General features: G+C 35.2%; 2 protein-coding genes and 1 long non-coding RNA gene across 3 annotated transcripts; 2 read left to right on the top strand and 1 right to left on the bottom strand.

The window, feature by feature from the left end:
- Positions 1-864: 864 nt before the first annotated feature.
- LOC121789550 lies at positions 865-1,299 on the top strand. Its single transcript, XM_042187982.1, has one exon. It carries the CDS (start codon positions 865-867, stop codon positions 1,297-1,299), a length of 435 nt encoding a protein of 144 aa, XP_042043916.1.
- Positions 1,300-7,747: 6,448 nt separating this feature from the next.
- LOC121789555 (MYG1 protein C694.04c-like) lies at positions 7,748-12,974 on the bottom strand. The gene is made up of 5 exons (XM_042187987.1): positions 12,870-12,974; positions 12,625-12,771; positions 12,358-12,456; positions 8,349-8,420; positions 7,748-8,210 (listed from the first exon to the last, which is right to left on the bottom strand). Exons 1-5 carry the CDS (start codon positions 12,972-12,974, stop codon positions 7,986-7,988), a joined length of 648 nt encoding a protein of 215 aa, XP_042043921.1. The 3' UTR covers positions 7,748-7,985.
- A 2,752-nt stretch (positions 12,975-15,726) lies between these two features.
- Positions 15,727-17,423, top strand: LOC121789554. The gene is made up of 3 exons (XR_006048066.1): positions 15,727-15,805; positions 15,975-16,037; positions 17,233-17,423. It is a non-coding gene; the product is annotated as an uncharacterized LOC121789554 (long non-coding RNA).
- The last annotated feature ends 575 nt before the right edge of the window (positions 17,424-17,998 follow it).

Here is a 17,998-nt window from a genome sequence, read left to right as displayed (position 1 = left end):
ACACCCATGTGCCAATGCACCACAAAAGTCTTCTCTTTTCGAACTTCCAGTTTGGTGTGAAGTAGTCTTCAATAATTATTTTATTTAAGATGTTCCAAATCGTCCACGAGGCAACATAGAACATGGAAATCCAAATTTTCTTGTTGAACCTCTTGAAGGGGGCACCAAGCCATGAGAGAAAGCATGCTTCTGATCCTTTTGGCAAGCATATTGACATGCTCCAGCAATAACAAGAGAAGTACCACAATTTTGATGTAACTTTGCAACTGAATAAAAATGTGTTCGATCGATTCAGGTTCATCCTTGCAAAAGGTACATAAGATGTCTTCAATCCCTGGAGTACTGCCTAATATGAAGAGTCTCTCTTTAGTGTTGAAATTCTCTTATGGGGAACTAAACCTAAACACTTTACTGTAATGACATTTGGTTCACTCCGTGTTTTATTCTCTAATTATATATTTGAGTAGTGGTGGTCCAATATCAGTATTCAATGAAGAAATGAATAAAATATAAGATAAAATATAATACGTAGAAAGTAAATATTATTATTTCTAACTAAGAAAATGAAACAAGTCAATTTAGATGAACGTCCCAAAAAAATACCGAATCATTTTTAATGAGACCAATGAGTAATAAAGAGATATTAATTCCCCCTGTGCATAGTATTTTAAATTGAAATTGAAGTACAATTTCGTGTGTCACCTTCCATCTTCTTTGCCCTTTAAATACCACTATCCTCCACCTCAATTTACTTACCCTCAAACAATCACATTCCAACAACCTCTCTCTCTATACCAACATCAAAAATCAAAATCCATCTATACAAAAATGGATCAAAATAGAGCCAAAAAAATATGGAAAATAATGCGAGTGGTATATTTGATGCTGAGAAAAGGCATTACAAAGGGCAAACTATTAGCCCATCTCAACATGATGATGAAGCGCGGCAAAATCGCCAGCAAAGCCGCCATACACAATCTCATGTTCCACCACCACCACCACAGATTCCGCCTCCCCTTCCACCTCACCAAGCGCAGGAGCTCTCACGCGGCGTTTGACAAAGACACGATGGCTGCCGCCGTCGAGATTTTCAGCAGCGCGGTGGCGTCGCCTGCGCTGCCCGGGTTCGGGCCGAGCCCGTTGGTGAGGCAGCTGCGGATCACCGATTCTCCGTTCCCGTTGACGGATGCTGAAGCTGAAGAAGACAATAATGTTGATGAAGCTGCTGAGGAATTTATAACTAAGTTTTATGACGATTTGAAGCGACAGAATTCCAACATGTTTTTGGAGTACTATTGAGTTCCGATTCCGATTCCGATTCGAGATGGGATCTGTTTTCAAGAATTTGGAGAAGACTGTGTTTTTGGTAGTAATAGGAAATTAGGAATGCTTGTTGAGTTGTAGATAAATAATTTCTATGGAGATGTTTCTATGATTATTAATAACATGTTATTGCTTAACAAAATTATTACACGTTTAATAATCGGTGGAAAAAATTTACTTGTACAGTAAATTTTAGAAATAAATTATATTTTTCAGTCAATTATTCGAATCAAGTAGTACTATAAAATAATAGAAATTGAATTTTAACATTTTTATTCTTACGTAAACTGTAAGGATGTGTTTGATAAAGTAGTAATATGTTAGGAGGGGTTTTCCTCTTAAGCAATCGGTTCTCCGGGTAGAGCACATAAACAAGAAATCCGTTGATTAATCCGACGCCCAAGTGCTTGGGTCGATGGTGATCTCCGGAAGAAGAGCTGAACGCGAGATTCGATCTCATCGGCAGCGATAAATAATTAGAGTTTTGTGATTTAAGCCAAGTTGGGCAAAATACTGATTTCATTAATTGGTTGAATAATTGAAATAATAAAAATCTATCCTATTTATAATACTAGAATACCTAGTTAATGAACAAGAAACAAATATATGAAAAGATATCCAAATCCCTAATATATTGAAACTAAATGAAGGTTAGTAACAACTCCCCCACGGTTAAAGTCCGCCTTGTCCTCAAGGTGGAAACTACGAAGCAACGAAGAGTCGAAAGCAGAAGCTTTGATAAGGTATCTCCTCCTGGATCAAACGCCCACCGAACAGTTGGACGTGTCACTTCACCATCTCCATCAAAAATCATCAAGGTAGGACCGAAGCAGTCGTCAAAATTCAGCGCTAAAACGAGAAGCTTGTCAACACGCCCACGAATTCCCAAACACGCCGTGTAATTTCGCGGCGGGATTAAACCGTGCATCGATGGGAAGCAATGTCGGTCGATGAATCATTCTTGCAACATCACTATCATGCAAATCTCCATTTTCACCCAAGCAATTCTCAATAACATCTTGGGATGCCACTCGAGCAACATCGAGAGATGCGACGACCCTCTGTACTTCCTCAATGGAGTCAACCTATTCTTCGTCATCTAACAATGTATCGTCATCTCCCATGATATAGGGGCTGCACGGCAGAGAAATCATGGTGGGTGGGGGTTGTTCATCTAACAATCCACCCTCCTCTCCACCGTCGACATCGTGGCTGCAAGACGGAGCTGGCTGGGGCAGATTCGAAGATAGGACAGCAGCTGCAGCGGCCGGTGGCGCTACTGAATGGCAGTGGCTCATCATGCTCGAGCGTTGTGGTGATTGGAAATCCGACCTGCGATTGGTATACTCATTGGTGCAGTTTCGCGGTGGAGCCGATGAGACGTTGGGGGTAAACCCGATGGCACAAAAGAAACCATGGTATTTCTCGATGGAGGATATTCTATCTTCCGGAGCGACGGAGAAATATCCGGCCGATCAAGATCGGGCTGCGGAAACGATCGGAATTTGCTCACCCGGGGATCTGCGGTATCGACACGAGTGTCCATCCTGTCCAATGCCTCCAGTAAACGATCTGATGCGTTGATAGGGTCCTTCGCTGTGGTGGCTGGACCAGGCTGAAATTGAGGATGCCACGAACGATATCGGGCATAGGATTTTCGCGGCTGCAGGTCTGAATCTGGGCCCATATTTGAGCCAATATACGGTGGTGGGCGGCAGTAATCAATTCGTTGTCCCGGCGGATCCCAACGACTAGGCGGACACAGTGGTGGCTGATCATAATCCGAATATCCTCACGATGCACGGTGAGGCGGTGCGTACCTATCCGGCTGATGGTGTTGTGGTTGCCGGTACGTAGGCTGGGTGTAACGCCGATGCTGCTTGTCCCAATCATCGCCACCACAATCAGGAAGACCATAAAGTGGTTCCGGATTAGGCCGTTGTGGCGGTCGAAGTTTCCCCAGTCGTTCGCGTCCGTACGCGACTCCAATTTGTCCAAGGCGGTCCATAGGTAGTCTAACTTCTTCATCCAAAAGGTCTACTGATGCTGCCGCTAATCCCAGAGCTGTGTACGGTTGTGATCAAATTGGCGATGATGATAGTTGGAGTAGTTGGATGACATGATGGTGGTCTGACATCGACACGGCGCGCAGGAATCCATCATGTCGGGCATTGCAGAAGTAGAGTTGTCCGGCGGCTAGAGCTCGGCGGACAGGCAGGACTCGACAACCAAAGTAGTTGTTGTGCGCGGAATGTTTTTCTGTCAGCAGCGGCGTAGCTTTGATTCGAGATGGTGGGAGGGTGAGAGCTGGATGAAAGCACCAGTTGTTAGGAGGGGTTTTCCTCTTAAGCAATCGATTCTCCATGTAGAGCACAGAAACAAGAAATCCATTGATTAATCCGGCGCCCAAGTGCTTGGGTCGGCGATGATCTCCGGAAGAAGAGCTGAACGCGAGATTCAATCTCGTCGGCAGCGATAAATAATTAGGGTTTTGTGATTCAAGCCAAGTTGGGCGAAATACTGATTTCATTAATTGGTTGAATAATTGAAATAATAACAATCTATCATATTTATAATACAAGAATACCTATTTAATGAACAAGAAACACATATACGAAAAGATATCCAAATCCCTAATATATCTAAATTAAATGAAGGTTCGTAACATAATAGCAACATAGAGAATTATATATAATCATTTCTAATTGTTTGATATCATAGGTATGCTTAACTCAAAGTCCAACATAAGATAAGGGTCCGCCTCAATCTGGTATCAAATGCACGGATTTAATACGAGAGTGATTTTCTTTGGAAATTTATTCATCAATTTTTCTAAAACAAATTCATTTATCAAAATTATATATATGCCTATAATTATGTACTCCAGATCTATTGAATTACCTGGTCATGTTGATATGATGTAATGGAAATATGGAATTGAATCGTAGGAAAATGGAATGTGATTTCTACCTCTATTCTATTCTATTCATTTGCTTAGTGTGATGGAATGAATGAGAGAATTGATTAAAATGCAAAGAAAATTCAAAGAAATTGACATTCATTCCTATCGTTATTCCATTCCATCATAGAAGCATAACCTAATTTAATTCATTTTTCCTATAAAAAACCTAGCTACATAGCCTGTTATTATACCTAGGTTTTCAAGCTTTTCATTTTTCTATTTTTAGCAAGATTTAGATTTTAGAGTCCTCCAATATATATACATTTTATAGGGTCTTGTTAGGTTGAGATTTTTTAGCTTAATTGAGAATTGAGATGCATTTTCAGCCACTCATCCACAACATTTTCAAAATGTCAACTGCAAGTAGATTATGTAAACTCGGGGGTATATCGTCAATAGTCTGCACATCAAATGTCAACAACTTATAGTTGACATGAATTATATATGTAGTTGACATTATATGTGTGTAGTTGACATGAATTGCATATGTAGATTATACACATAGTTGACATTATATTTGTGTAGTTGACATGAATTGCATATGTAGTTGACATTATATGTGTGTAGTTGAAAAAAAAATTTAATTTTTTTTAAATTTAAAATAAAATTAAAATTAAAAAAATGTATTTATTGAATAAATATACCATGAAATTATCATTCTGCTCTTTAATAATAATTAATCTAAATTTTTTTTCCATGTGGTAAATTCTAGACCACTCATTTAATAAAAATGAGTGGCTGATAATGCATTTCAATTCTCAATTAGGTTAAAAATCTCAATTATCACAACCCCATTTTTATATATATAATCCTAATAAATGATAACTCGCATTTATCATAATAATTACTTATAATTATTGGAATGATACTCTTAAAATGCAATAATGACTTTCGTTTTTTCATATTAATAATTTGTAATTAAATTACCGATCGACTTTGTTTTTATTTGAAAAAAATAATAATATTGGATCTTCATCAATAATGATACTCAATCTATTTTTAAAAATATGTAATCTTCATCAATTTGCTGATCTTCAGTAATAATGATATTGTATGGAACTAAACATGATATTGAGTTCTGTACGCGCGCTACTTTGGAGCTATTTATTCTAACTTTTTATTCTAATAGTTCACTTTTAATTCTATTTAATAGTGATATCACCAACCATATATATACACACGACTAACATTTATAGATTAAATAAGATTGAGAAAACGTCCATACATCTAGTAAAATAACATATTAAAAACTTCAAAATTACGTGTAACTTAAACTTATCATATTAGCATGCATACGTACAAAAAACATTATACCAAATGCAACAGCCGTGAAGATTTTGATTTTGAAAAATTCAATAAAATTCGCCCAAGAATTTATTAAAATATACACGTAGGTCGAATTACAGAAGCATCTAGAAATCTATTAATGCAATGTCGATATCAATTATATTTAATAATAACCTGTTATAATCATATCAATGATTTGAGTAATCACATGAATGTTAAACATTTTGGTCCCATTAAACCAGATGGTCACAAGTTTTATTTATATATTAAACCTAAGATCAATTTGAGGGTAATATTATGCCACATGCTCAGTTCCGAGCATTTGATAACTTTAGGTCTCTTTTCGATTGTCTCAATCCCAATTTAATAATTCTATAAAACAAATACTCAACTGCGACACTATCTAATCTACGTAATGGATTTCTTATGATAACCATGAGCAAATATTATTCTTATGCATTTTTATCACAACAAGAAAACTAATCAGAGTTGGAATGCAGTTTAAATTTATCTAACTTCTATTATACGCTAATTCCATGTTATTCATCGCAGTAACACCACTTTCCATCCATCAATAAATTGTGAGTTTACATAATTTTAAATTATAATAGTCCTATATAAATCTTTTAAAAAAATCAATTCTACCGTTGAGTTTGGCCGATTAATATTATACTGTGATGCTATATAGTAATATGAGTGAAAATCAAAACTCACAATTATAAATCATACTCCTGCTGATTATGAGAAAATCTATAGTTCATACATGGCACAACATATATTAAAGTATTAATAAAATCATTCTTTATTCGTCACATGCTATTGTTTAATAACTACGTCAACATCCTTTGCACAATTCACAAATCCCATCATCATACTTTTCTTCATTTTTCATTTCATGTATTTCTATTTATTGTAATTAAATTAACTATATAATTTAATTTAAAATATCTATTTCATTATAATTAACATAATTAAACGCAACGCCTAAAAAGTTACTTTGTTGAAAACCAAAGATTGGACTCCATATTGTTCATCAACTTGTCTTCAAAACTCTCTGGTCTCAATTTGATTGACCTTTTAGGCAGTCCTATTGGGTTGAGATGCATCCGGCAATAAGTCAATTTGATGTTTGATCCCTCGAGTTGGTGGAAATTCATTGGAAAAAATATCTATAAACACTTGCAAAACAAGTTTAAAAACACTAATCAAGAAGAATATCATGATTGGTGTTAGAATTCGACAAAAGTTATCCATCACACCAATAATCATGGAAGTAGTGTTAGTTAGTGCGCCAATTTTTAAGGGCATCTTACGATAGAAATTCATAAGTTTCATCCTAAAACTAATTGATAATAGGGGAGAGGCTCATGAGGCTTATATAGTGATTTCAGTTTTCTATGAACACTGATATGGGATAGTTTGAAAATTCTCTAACCTTGTGAGACCATGACATTGGTGTCTTAGGTTTTCTTAAATGTTTTACACTTCAAATTTATTTTATTTTTGTCATGATTTATAACATTGAACGAAAAATGCATAGGTTCATCGCATGCCGCTAGTAAATGAATTAAGCTATACATATATACGTATGAAATGGCTCCTATAAGTAGTCAATTTCAAGTAGAAGTAATTTTCATAAGGATTAAGTAATGTATATTCAATGTCAAATTCAATAAAATCGTGAATCCTACTTAAAAATAAGTCATTCTAAAATTCGCATATAAATTTTTTTAAGTATTAATCAAATTCATATCCTCTTATTTAAAAATCATCATACCTATGAACTGTATATACAGCTTGATGGGATGATATGCCTTCAATTATTTAAATGCGGTGTTGGGAAATATGTAGCCACATAATACTATACCAAGGAAAATCATCAACCACGGATTCGATCGATAAAAGAAATGAGTAGCAAATTATAAGCTTTCAAATGTTTTATTTTCTTAATCATGATGTTATAGATGAATTGGCAAGATATGATTAGCGTAGCTAGATCCTAGCGTACTCGTTATGATTAATTGTCCATTACTTGGAGTATAGATTAACACAATCAATCAATTGTAATTGGTCACACACATTCACACGTGCACAAATGCGAGCATATATATATTACTATTATTTTCCTTTCTAGTAAATTTACGGCCAGCTTCTGTTCTAGTAAAAACAATAATACGAAATACAAAATTCTAACATTAATAAAAATTTTGGAGAATATAGACTATAAAGGTTCAGCAATATGGCATCACATGAATAATCTAAGAGTCTCTCAAGATTAAATGCCTTCTCTTCCCCTATAACTGTCCAGCCTCTTAAAAATGAAATGTATCATCAAGAAATAAAGACCAGTATGCCCTAAAGGAGAACGATGCGATAACGGTAAAACCGGATTACATTTTGCTGCTTCTCACGATTAGAGCTTCAAAGCTGCTTTCGCCATCGCAAGTGCACCCTCATAGGTCTGACTTCCGCCAATGAAACCGCTCATGTGGACAAAAACGCCCCCAGGAATCCCTGACTCCCTAGACAGTTCGTCATCTCTCAGCCCACGCCATGGAGCAGGAAGTGCCTTGCGGCTCTCAAATCTATCGGGTGCCATTGCCACTGCCTGGACTCGCCAACTTTTACTTCGGTCATCCTAGTACATTTCCACATGATGCAATCGTGTATACATGGTGTTAAGAGGATTCCGTGTACATGTAGATGCAAGTTAAAGAAAAGAACAAGTGGGCGAACAGAGAAAGATATATGGACAGAAAGGGAAACTCATAATAACCTGATAAAGCCCATATTTAATAGGAGGATTAATCTTCATCTCCTCCTCAAGCTCAAATAAGTGAAGTTTCCACTGCAGAAAATAAAACTTTATGAAATTAACAATAAAGCAGAAAACCCTAGCATCTATACTTGATCATTGCTACCAATGGTCTAGCTCTTAGTATAACATAATGGTTCAATAATATATATTCAAATTGAACTAGATAGAAACACTTGAACAAGTGCTCCTCTTTTAAAAACAAAAATGGGGATGATTAAGACAAGAGGTTATAATGCTTGACAACAAAACGTTATACATCTTTTGTGCATGTCTTGGCCTAATGGTAGAGTGGTTAATACCCGAGACCAAAAGTCTTGGATTCGAGTTCGCTATGACACTGCCTTTACAGTTTATGTTTGTACTATCATAAAAGAATAAAAATGTATATCTCTGGCAGTTTGACTAATTAAACTGAATCAGATATGAGGAGCTATAGTACTTGAAGTTGACTGCTTTAGTTCCAACCAGGGTTTGCTCCAGATTCATCTAATTGCTTATGACTTATGATGTTCTTGTATTAATGTAGGGGTTATTTGGTTCAATGATTCAATTCCATACATGATTATCTCATTCTCTTCATTCAATAACTATGAATTGAGAGGGTTTGAGTGAGAGAGGAAGATGTAGATAAGTTGTATGAAAAAATATGAATGAGAGATGAATGGGAGATGCATCAAGCAGCGCCGCGCCAGCGGCAAGAGTGCAGCGGCGAGCAGAGCCCCAGCGGCAAGAGTGCAGCGGCGAGCAGAGCCCCAGCGGCAAGAGCACAGCAGTGTCCACGCTAGCGGCAAGAGCGCAGCGGACGGACGGATGTCCACTCACCCGGTGTGGATGCTCTTAGCATGTATTATGATAATAGCTAAATTCCATAAATGTTGGTTACATCTTAGCAGTGTTTGAAATTTCTCTTATTTACGACCAATGTACCAAATATTGTTTCTTGCGTCAATCTTTAGTTTTCTTGACACAAGCTATAGTTGAAATTATTATTTCATTAAACAGCTTCAATTGAATTCTAGGCGCCACATATCTATATTCGTTGTAACAGTAATTGGTGGTTGTCTTCTTCTTCTTCATTGCATATAGACGTGGAGTATCTTTTTTCCACTTGATTTCTCAAATAATGTAGTGTTGGAATGTAACGGGAGTAAATTTTAGTGCTTTAATCTTTTTCTGACATTATTTTTACTTTTTTTAGAAATCAGACATTAAATTTAAATAAACTCTAATGATTTGGGCATGTAACATATTGATAATTTATTCTTAAGCATTTGCTCTTGTGGTTTCTTCTGCGTCTCAGTTAGCCTGTTAATGCAGTCGTATTAATGACAACTATTAACGCATTAGTCCATCTCCAATAGTACTACAAAACATAAAGTGCAGTAGAAAAATACATTTATTTTTAAGTTTATACTAAAACTATATCAATACATTTTTCAAATTTTGATTTATTGCATTCAAGTCTAAATCATTTTATATTTATCAAAATAGAAAAAAAAGGAAGGAAGGGGAAGAGATGTAAAAATACACAGAGATAGAAAACTTATAAGAAGCGCAGCGTTTCAACAGCTAGGAGAAGAAGATATGAAAATAACGTAATATAATTTTATTAATATTTGGTCAGTAATTAATTAGTGGGTTTAGCCCATATTAGTATAATACACATTTTATTGATTAGTTAAAAATACTTCACGTTTTAGTTTTTTTCTAAATTAACAAATATAAAATATTAATTAGTTATGCCTATTAATATTGATTAGTTATGCTTTAGTAAATTACTACATAATTTGGTAGCTTTTAAATTTTTAATATTAAGGATTGGTTTATTTTAGTTTTAAAATGGACACGATCTTTGATTTTTAAAGTTAATATTATGCCTAATGTCCAATATCAAACTAAATATGCTCAAATATAAATGACAAACACAGATTTTGCATGTTTTTAAGGGGCTAGATTTGACTTGTTTTAAATGTCGATCATGAAAATTATGTTCTTAAATTGCATATGTTATACATATCGGTACAGGGGGCGGACACACGTTCATGGAGGGTAGGGCTTAAGCCCTTACCCAATTTTTCTTTTCAAGTTTTTTGCTATTGTTAAAATTTTCAAAACTTTTGAAATGTATCTTTGACTTTCCTATACACTCATTCCTTAATCTAGCCGAAAAGGAAATGAGCGAGTAGCCCGGGACGGAGGGAGTATAAGAAAATAACTACGAAAACTGAAAATGTTAAGGAACAAAAACAAGATTCTAGAAAATGCCAAGAGATGAATAACCTCGGGTTTTTTCTTTTTTTGTTCTAGAATAGAGATATCATTCCTTGAGTGTACTGAACTTTTTTTTTATTCCGTGTTTGGGAGAGACGCATGACCCTCATGCGTCTCCTTTTAATGAAACGCATGACGGATATGCGTCTTTCATAGAGACGCATGTCCCACACGCGTCTCTCATTTTTTAAATTTTTTTTGAACGACGCATGACCCTCATGCGTCTTAGAGAGAGACGCATAAGGCTCATGCGTCTCTAAATATATACAGATTGCTATTTGAAGAGATAAATTGTACTGTGACAGGTCTATAAGTCTAGCACGGGGCAGGTTGTCCAAGGGGGCAGGTTTTGCAGAAATTGGGGAAAAGTGGAAGGGGGCAGGTTTTGCAGACAGGTCTACAAGTCTAAAATATGGAAAATTGGCTATAATATATATCATCAGAATTTATGATTTTTTTCTATCATAATTTAAGTATGTGGGTATACCAAAATTTAACCAATAATTTTAAAGACCAATAATCATTTTCAAATTATTTTGTTGGATTCATATCTTGTTAAAAAAATAAAAGTAGGGACGTTTCGTTAATGAAAATGAAATTAAATAATTTCATAATTTCGGTTCGGTGAACATATATTTTACTCCATAATTTCGGTTCGGTGAACATATATTTTGCTCTAAATAAAATAAATATTGAATAATAATTAAATAAGTTATTAATTTATGTAGAATTAGTTAATCGTTTTACAAAACCTAAAAATCATATACATTTTCTTAATCCATGTGGGAAAACACAACTAAGAAACATAATATGTTAGCTTTCCCTAATTAATCATATAACTATGGTAAAGATTCATATGAGATAAGATGTATCATACTCATAAATAATCCCAAGTTATGTCACTATGTTGTGAGTACTTCTTAATTAATTTAAATTTAAATATGTGCCTCTTGATAAGCAAAATACGAGTATAAAAGAAGACATTATATTTATGTTATTAATCAAGTACTTTTAGGCATAAGTTTCTATGATTAAACACTTTATTTAGGCTATTTAACAAGCTAAAGTACAGTGCAATTTTTAATTTAAAATTGAACATATAAAGCAAAATAATATTTAGGCAGAACGCATATGAAATTTAAAATGAAACTCGAGAATGCTAAAAAACACATTCAGAAAGCAACTAATGAATACAACTGTTAAGATTAGCCTATCACGAATCGATTCACACACTATTTATATCCTTAACGGCGTACTAAAATTTATAGTACTCCTCAATCCAATGGTAATTATAGTAGCAGTAAATTTCACTGCTCTCACATTAAAAATTTCTCACTCTTCCACTTTTCCCCAATTTCTGCAAAACCTGCCCTCCTCGGACAACCTGCCCCCCTTGTGCTAGACTTGTAGACTTGTCACAGTATTCGTACAATTTATCTCTCCAAATATCAATCTGTATGTATTTAGAGACGCATGAGGGTCATGCGTCGTTCAAAAAAAATTGAAAAAAATGAGAGACGCATGTCCCTCATGCGTCTCTATGAAAGACGCATCTCCGTCATGCGTTTCAAGTTTCATTAAAAGGAGATATATGAGGGTCATGCGTCTCTCCCAAACACGGAATAAAAAAAAAGGTCAGTACACTCAAGGAATGATATCTCTATTCTAGAACAAAAAAAGAAAAAACTCGAATAACCTCCATGAAGTTCTTGTAAACTGCAAGAAACAACCGCTGAACGTCGGGATGGTCTTCATCAACTTGAAGCTCCTTAGCAATTATCTCTTTCCCAAAATGCTACAAATAAGAAGTTAGAAACACAAACACAAACAAAAAGAGCAATAATCAAACTAAAACAATCGAACAAAACTAAGAGATTTTGTATATAAAAAATGTGCAAATTATATACCACATTGAAATGACATGTATGCAAAGTAAAAATTCCCCGAAAAAGGGGAAGATTACCTTGTAAACAAGACCAGCACTACTGAGCTTAGTATTAAAGCCATGACCAAAAATCTCTTCAAAAGCCTTCTGGTGATGATCATAGCGGTGTTTGGCGGGGTCGTAAACCCCACCCACATCCAGCACAGCGTCCAGAGTTTCAAGAACCTAACACAGGCATTTCATCAAACAGAAGCCGCACCAAAAACAACAGCGGATAAAATATTCCGGAATAAAACGCACCTTGGGGGTCGCGGGGAGCGGACGATGTGAGCTTGGGAGAAGTTGTTGGTGAGGCGGATCATGAAGCAGCCGAGGGCTTCGTCGCAGTGGAAGCTTCCGTTGTGAGTACCCACACGCTTAACGGACATGAGTGCGAGGCTACGGCGGAGTAGAGAAAGCTGGAAGGGGAAGAGGAGACGATTGGTGTCGAGAAATTTGGTTGAAAATGCTTTGATTTTGAACATGCCTTTAGGTATTCAAAATGAAAAGCAAAATTATGTGAAAATAGGTCCATATGAAAAGCCCAAATCCAATCATTTGAAACATTTTGCTTGTTTCAAACGAAGCAACCCATTAATCAAATAAGTTAAAATAAAGTAGATACTCCCTCCGTCCGGCAATAGGAGTCCCGGTTGACCATTTTCATCCGTCTAGCATTAGGAGTCCCGTTTAGACATTTCCATAAAAAGTGAAATAAAAATATTATAAAATAAAACACTAAAAAGCACAAGTAAAAACACATCTAAAGAATAAAGTAAATAATAATGCAAATGGGTCCACATTCCATTATCACACATTCCAATTATTACACACTCAAACATTTCTTAAAACCCGCACTCAACTCAACCGGGACTCCTAATGCCGGACGGAGTATTAAATTGTTTCTATTTTTTATTATGAGTCATCTTGGTTGGGACAAATTAAAAATGAAAGTATGTCATCTTCGTTGGGACGAAAGAAGTGCTACTTTTAGTAATGAAAGTAGTAGGAGTACTCATTTCTAATGGCTTTTTCTACCAACTTTCTATTACGCATTTTAAAATCCGAGTGAAGTCAACATAAACATTTAACGGTAGACAAAAAGTACTATTTTCAAATTTCACATGGTACATCAAAAATTATTTTCGAGACTATGAAATTTGTAAATGACAAAGATCTAAAATTTGTGTGAACCTAGCAGACCGTTGACATGTCTCTACTCACTGCTTCTACTCCAACTTTTGCATTTTGCATTTTGCATTTTGCATTCTTGACATATTTTAAGCTTGTTTTCTATTAATGAAATGATCAGACAACTAATTGACAGGAATGCAGACAATGTCAAACTAAAATAAAGCAATAATCAATCAAATCTTGTTAAGTTTAACCCCCTAAGAGCATCCCCATCCATAATCTTTGGCAAGAGCATGTATATGAGCCCGAACCACGTTTATTCATTTTTAACTCCCTGCTCTTCTGCAAGAGCACAACACTCACATCCGTGCTCTTCCGCAAGAGCATGCTCTTACACCATTCAAGGGTCCCACCATTCTATTATTCAAATACTTCAATTACTAAAAACATTTACACATATTAAAATGCATTCAAAATATCCGAAATACTATTACAAATTACTAAAAAGTTAAAAATTGCATAATTTAAATCCTAAAAAATAAAATTACATAATTAAAATCCTAAAAATTGAGATTGAGAGAGTTGTTTGATGTAGTATGTTTTTTTGTGTTGAAATGGGAGTATTTATAGATAAAAGTGTGAATTTTTTAGTAAAAATAATGAAAAAATAAACTAAAAGTGGGAAAAAAGGATATATTTTATTGGGAAGTGGGAAAATGTTTTTTTTATTAAATCTGAATTTTTCAGATTACTCGTGCTCTTGCCATCGGCACGGACGTGCTCTTCGGCAAGAGTTTGACCGTGCCTTCGACAAGAGCGCAGCGTCGAGCACGGACGTGCACTTGCCGACGGCAAGAGCACAGCTCTTCCGCAAGAGCATCGATGCGGATGCTCTAAAAACTAGTACTCCCTTCGTCCCATAAAAGATGTCACACTTGTGGGACAACACGAGATTTTATGAGGTTTTATTTTTTATGTTAGGTGGAAAAATAAATAAAATTTTTAAATTATTTTGAGAGAGAACTTTTTCTAAATATGGAAATGTGACATCTTTAATGGGACAAACTATAAAGTAAAGTGAGACATCTTTTATGGGACAGAGAATACTAGTAAAATTCATGCGGAACGATTGTCCAATGCACAAGAATATGGTATTGGGAAACTTGTCAGTGCTAGGTCTCATATTGCTAGTTTGGATAGGCACAATTGTGCTTCCCCAGGACTTAACCAAACTCTGGGTGCTTAAGATTTTCTTTGTTAGCGTGTGTGTATATATATATATTGCAGCAAAAAAGGCGATTCCGTCGCCTTGGCGGCCCCCACACTCCGGCCCGACATGAGGTGAGGGGGTTCAATCAGGGTATATATATATATATATATAATCCTAGGGATGTATTCATTTCCTTTTTGTATCTTTTGTTCTTTGTTCTTTTTAATCTCAGCCTCATGATATTGTCATCCGACGGTTAGATTGGTGATACGTGTCATTTAATAATGCAGATTTTCAGTTGAATAATGCACACCGACTAATAATGCACCATTATAGTGTAATAATGCAGATCATCTGGACCGTTGATGAATGAGATCTAACGGCTCATATTAAGAAGAATAAAGGATCTAAGGGATGAATAGGAGAATAACGCTCCCCTATAATCCTATATATATATATATATAGGGTCATGCTAATGTCCTTTTGTATCATTAGATTTAAGTTCCAATTCGATTAGGGTCATTGGATTAAGGAGATGAACGACCAGGATTTGAGTAGTAATTAAGCACCCCGAAGTTCATTATTTAGACTATTTCGTTCATTACGGGGGTGAATTAGTAATTGTATAGTATGAAATTTTGGAGAACACGAGGGGTCGCGAATTTAGCGGGATACACCCGCTGATTACAATCTGCCGCCTCATTCTTCACAAACCGCATTTACTCCACTAATCTCTCCACTATCCATCTCAAAATCCATCGGACTTGCAAAACCCTAGCCGCCGTGGACTTTTTGGCGACGATTACACCGGTTTTTCAGTGGATTTGTATTCTCGTGGTCGGTTCCGAACATTACTCCGCCGCGTTCTAAGTAGAGGTAGGGTTTTTCCGATTGGTATTCAACTGCTTCGGCATTTTCGAGTTTCAATAACCCTTTCTCCAATAATCTATAGGAACACAACACCCACACCACAATTAACCCGATTACCACCATTCGACCGGATTTGATATTACAATCTAAATCCCTGTTGTTTGGTTGTATTCAGACGCAGATCTTATAATGCCGAAAAGAGGACGGCCAAGCAATTCGCAGCAAACCCAGCAAGATGGTGAGCTTTTGTGTTTCGCGTTCAACTGTAATTGCCTTGGATGTTTGGATTGTAAAATCAGTCAATGTTGGCTTGTTCCAGCATTACTCGATATTAAATCTGCATTATTTGACAAAATAATTACATTATTTTAGCATGTGAATGCAGTTTGGGCATATGTGATTTCAATTGGCAGATAACGAAAGCATGTTTGTATATTCATTTATTCACATGGTCTATGCATTGTTTTAGTATGTGGGTGCATTTGTTTCCTATATGAGTACATTGTTAATGTTGTTGCTGTGGTCTTAGATTGTGATTAATTAAATTGAAAGTGTGTTTGTTCATTGCAAGATAGGATCTCTTCATTATTTGTAAAATATGCCTACATTATTTGAATATGTGAGTGCATTATTGTGGTTGGTTAGGTGGTTACATGTATATACATATCATGTATGTCGCAGCATGCTTTTGTTATAACTGCATTATTCACCTATATGAGTGCATTATTTGCTGATGTGTTTGAATTATTTGAAAATGTGATTGCTTTATGTTGGTGCCTGTTTTAAATCTGTTTTTGCATTACTTGTTATAATAGCTTCATTATTTTATTATGTCAATGCATTATTTGGATGGTTAATTGGTACATGTATATATATATCTTGTATGCTGCAGCATGCTTGTGTTGTAAGTGAATTATTACACTATGTGATTGCATTATTTGATGATGTGATTGAATTATGTGAAAATGTGATTGCATTTTGTTGGTTCCTGTCGTAAATCTGTTTTTGCATTACTTGTTATAATAGCTTCATTATTTGTTTATGTGAATGCATTATTTGGATGGTTAATAGGTACATGTATATATATCTTGTATGCTACAGGATGCTTGTGTTGTGAGTGAATTATTACAATATGTGATTGCATTATTTGCTGATGGGAATCCATTATTTGAAAATGTAATTGCATTATGTTGTATCCGTTGTAAATGTGTTTTTTCATTACTTGTTATAATATCTTCATTATTTGATAATGTCATTGCATTAATTGGATGGTTAAGTGGTTACATGTATTCATATCTTGTATGCTACAGCATGCTTGTGTTGTCATTGTTAATGTTGTTCCTATAACTTTATGTAGGAAAGAGCTTTATATGAACATCATACTTGTAATTTTAATGAGGTGATCATCTTTGAATTGTGAGTTTATATTACAGAAAATTCAGTCGTGGGTTCAGCTTCCTGATGGTAACTGGGAGCTGGGGACAGTTCTTCAGGCTACTGGTAATGATTCAGTGATAACATCGCCTGAGGGAAAAGGGTGCAAAATTTTGGTTTCCATTATTGTTTTTTCTTGAACTGTTACCTTGTGGCTTTCATTAACAATTTTCCTTGTGTAGGTACTGAAAGTGAGTTCAGAAACTCCGATACCAGCAAATCCTGATATTCTTGATGGTGTATATGATCTCATGGAATTAAGTTACCTGAATGAATCATCAGTATTGTACAATCGCCAGTATAGCTATGATCGTGATTTGATTTATGTAATTTTGTATGTTAGTGATGAAATTTAAATGAGATTTCCTGGTTTTCTAGCTCAAGTTACGGTTCTCACCTTTTTGGAAATCTGTATTGGGTTTTGTAAATTGGTGGATGGGTGAATGTAATATTCTTTTGTGCATTATTTGATTGTTTGTGTACATTATTAATTAATGATTACACATTATTTATCATGTATTATCCATTATTTGACTGCGTGTGTACATGAGTGATTGAGTGAATGCAATATTCATCTGAGCATTATTTGATTGAATCTGTACATTATTTATCTAATAGTATACATTATTCATCATATATTAGGCATTATTGAACTGCTTGTGTTATGTACACTATTTATTAAGTATTATACATTATTTATCAAGTATAAGGCATTATGTGAATTTTGTGTACAAGGGTGAATAGGTGCCAACCAGAACTCCTCAA

The sequence above is a fragment of the Salvia splendens genome, unplaced genomic scaffold, assembly GCF_004379255.2.
Source record: "Salvia splendens isolate huo1 unplaced genomic scaffold, SspV2 ctg272, whole genome shotgun sequence".
Lineage (NCBI taxonomy): Eukaryota > Viridiplantae > Streptophyta > Magnoliopsida > Lamiales > Lamiaceae > Salvia > Salvia splendens.
The sequence above is the reverse complement of the archived record's forward strand: the minus strand, read 5'-3'. Positions and strand labels throughout refer to the sequence as shown.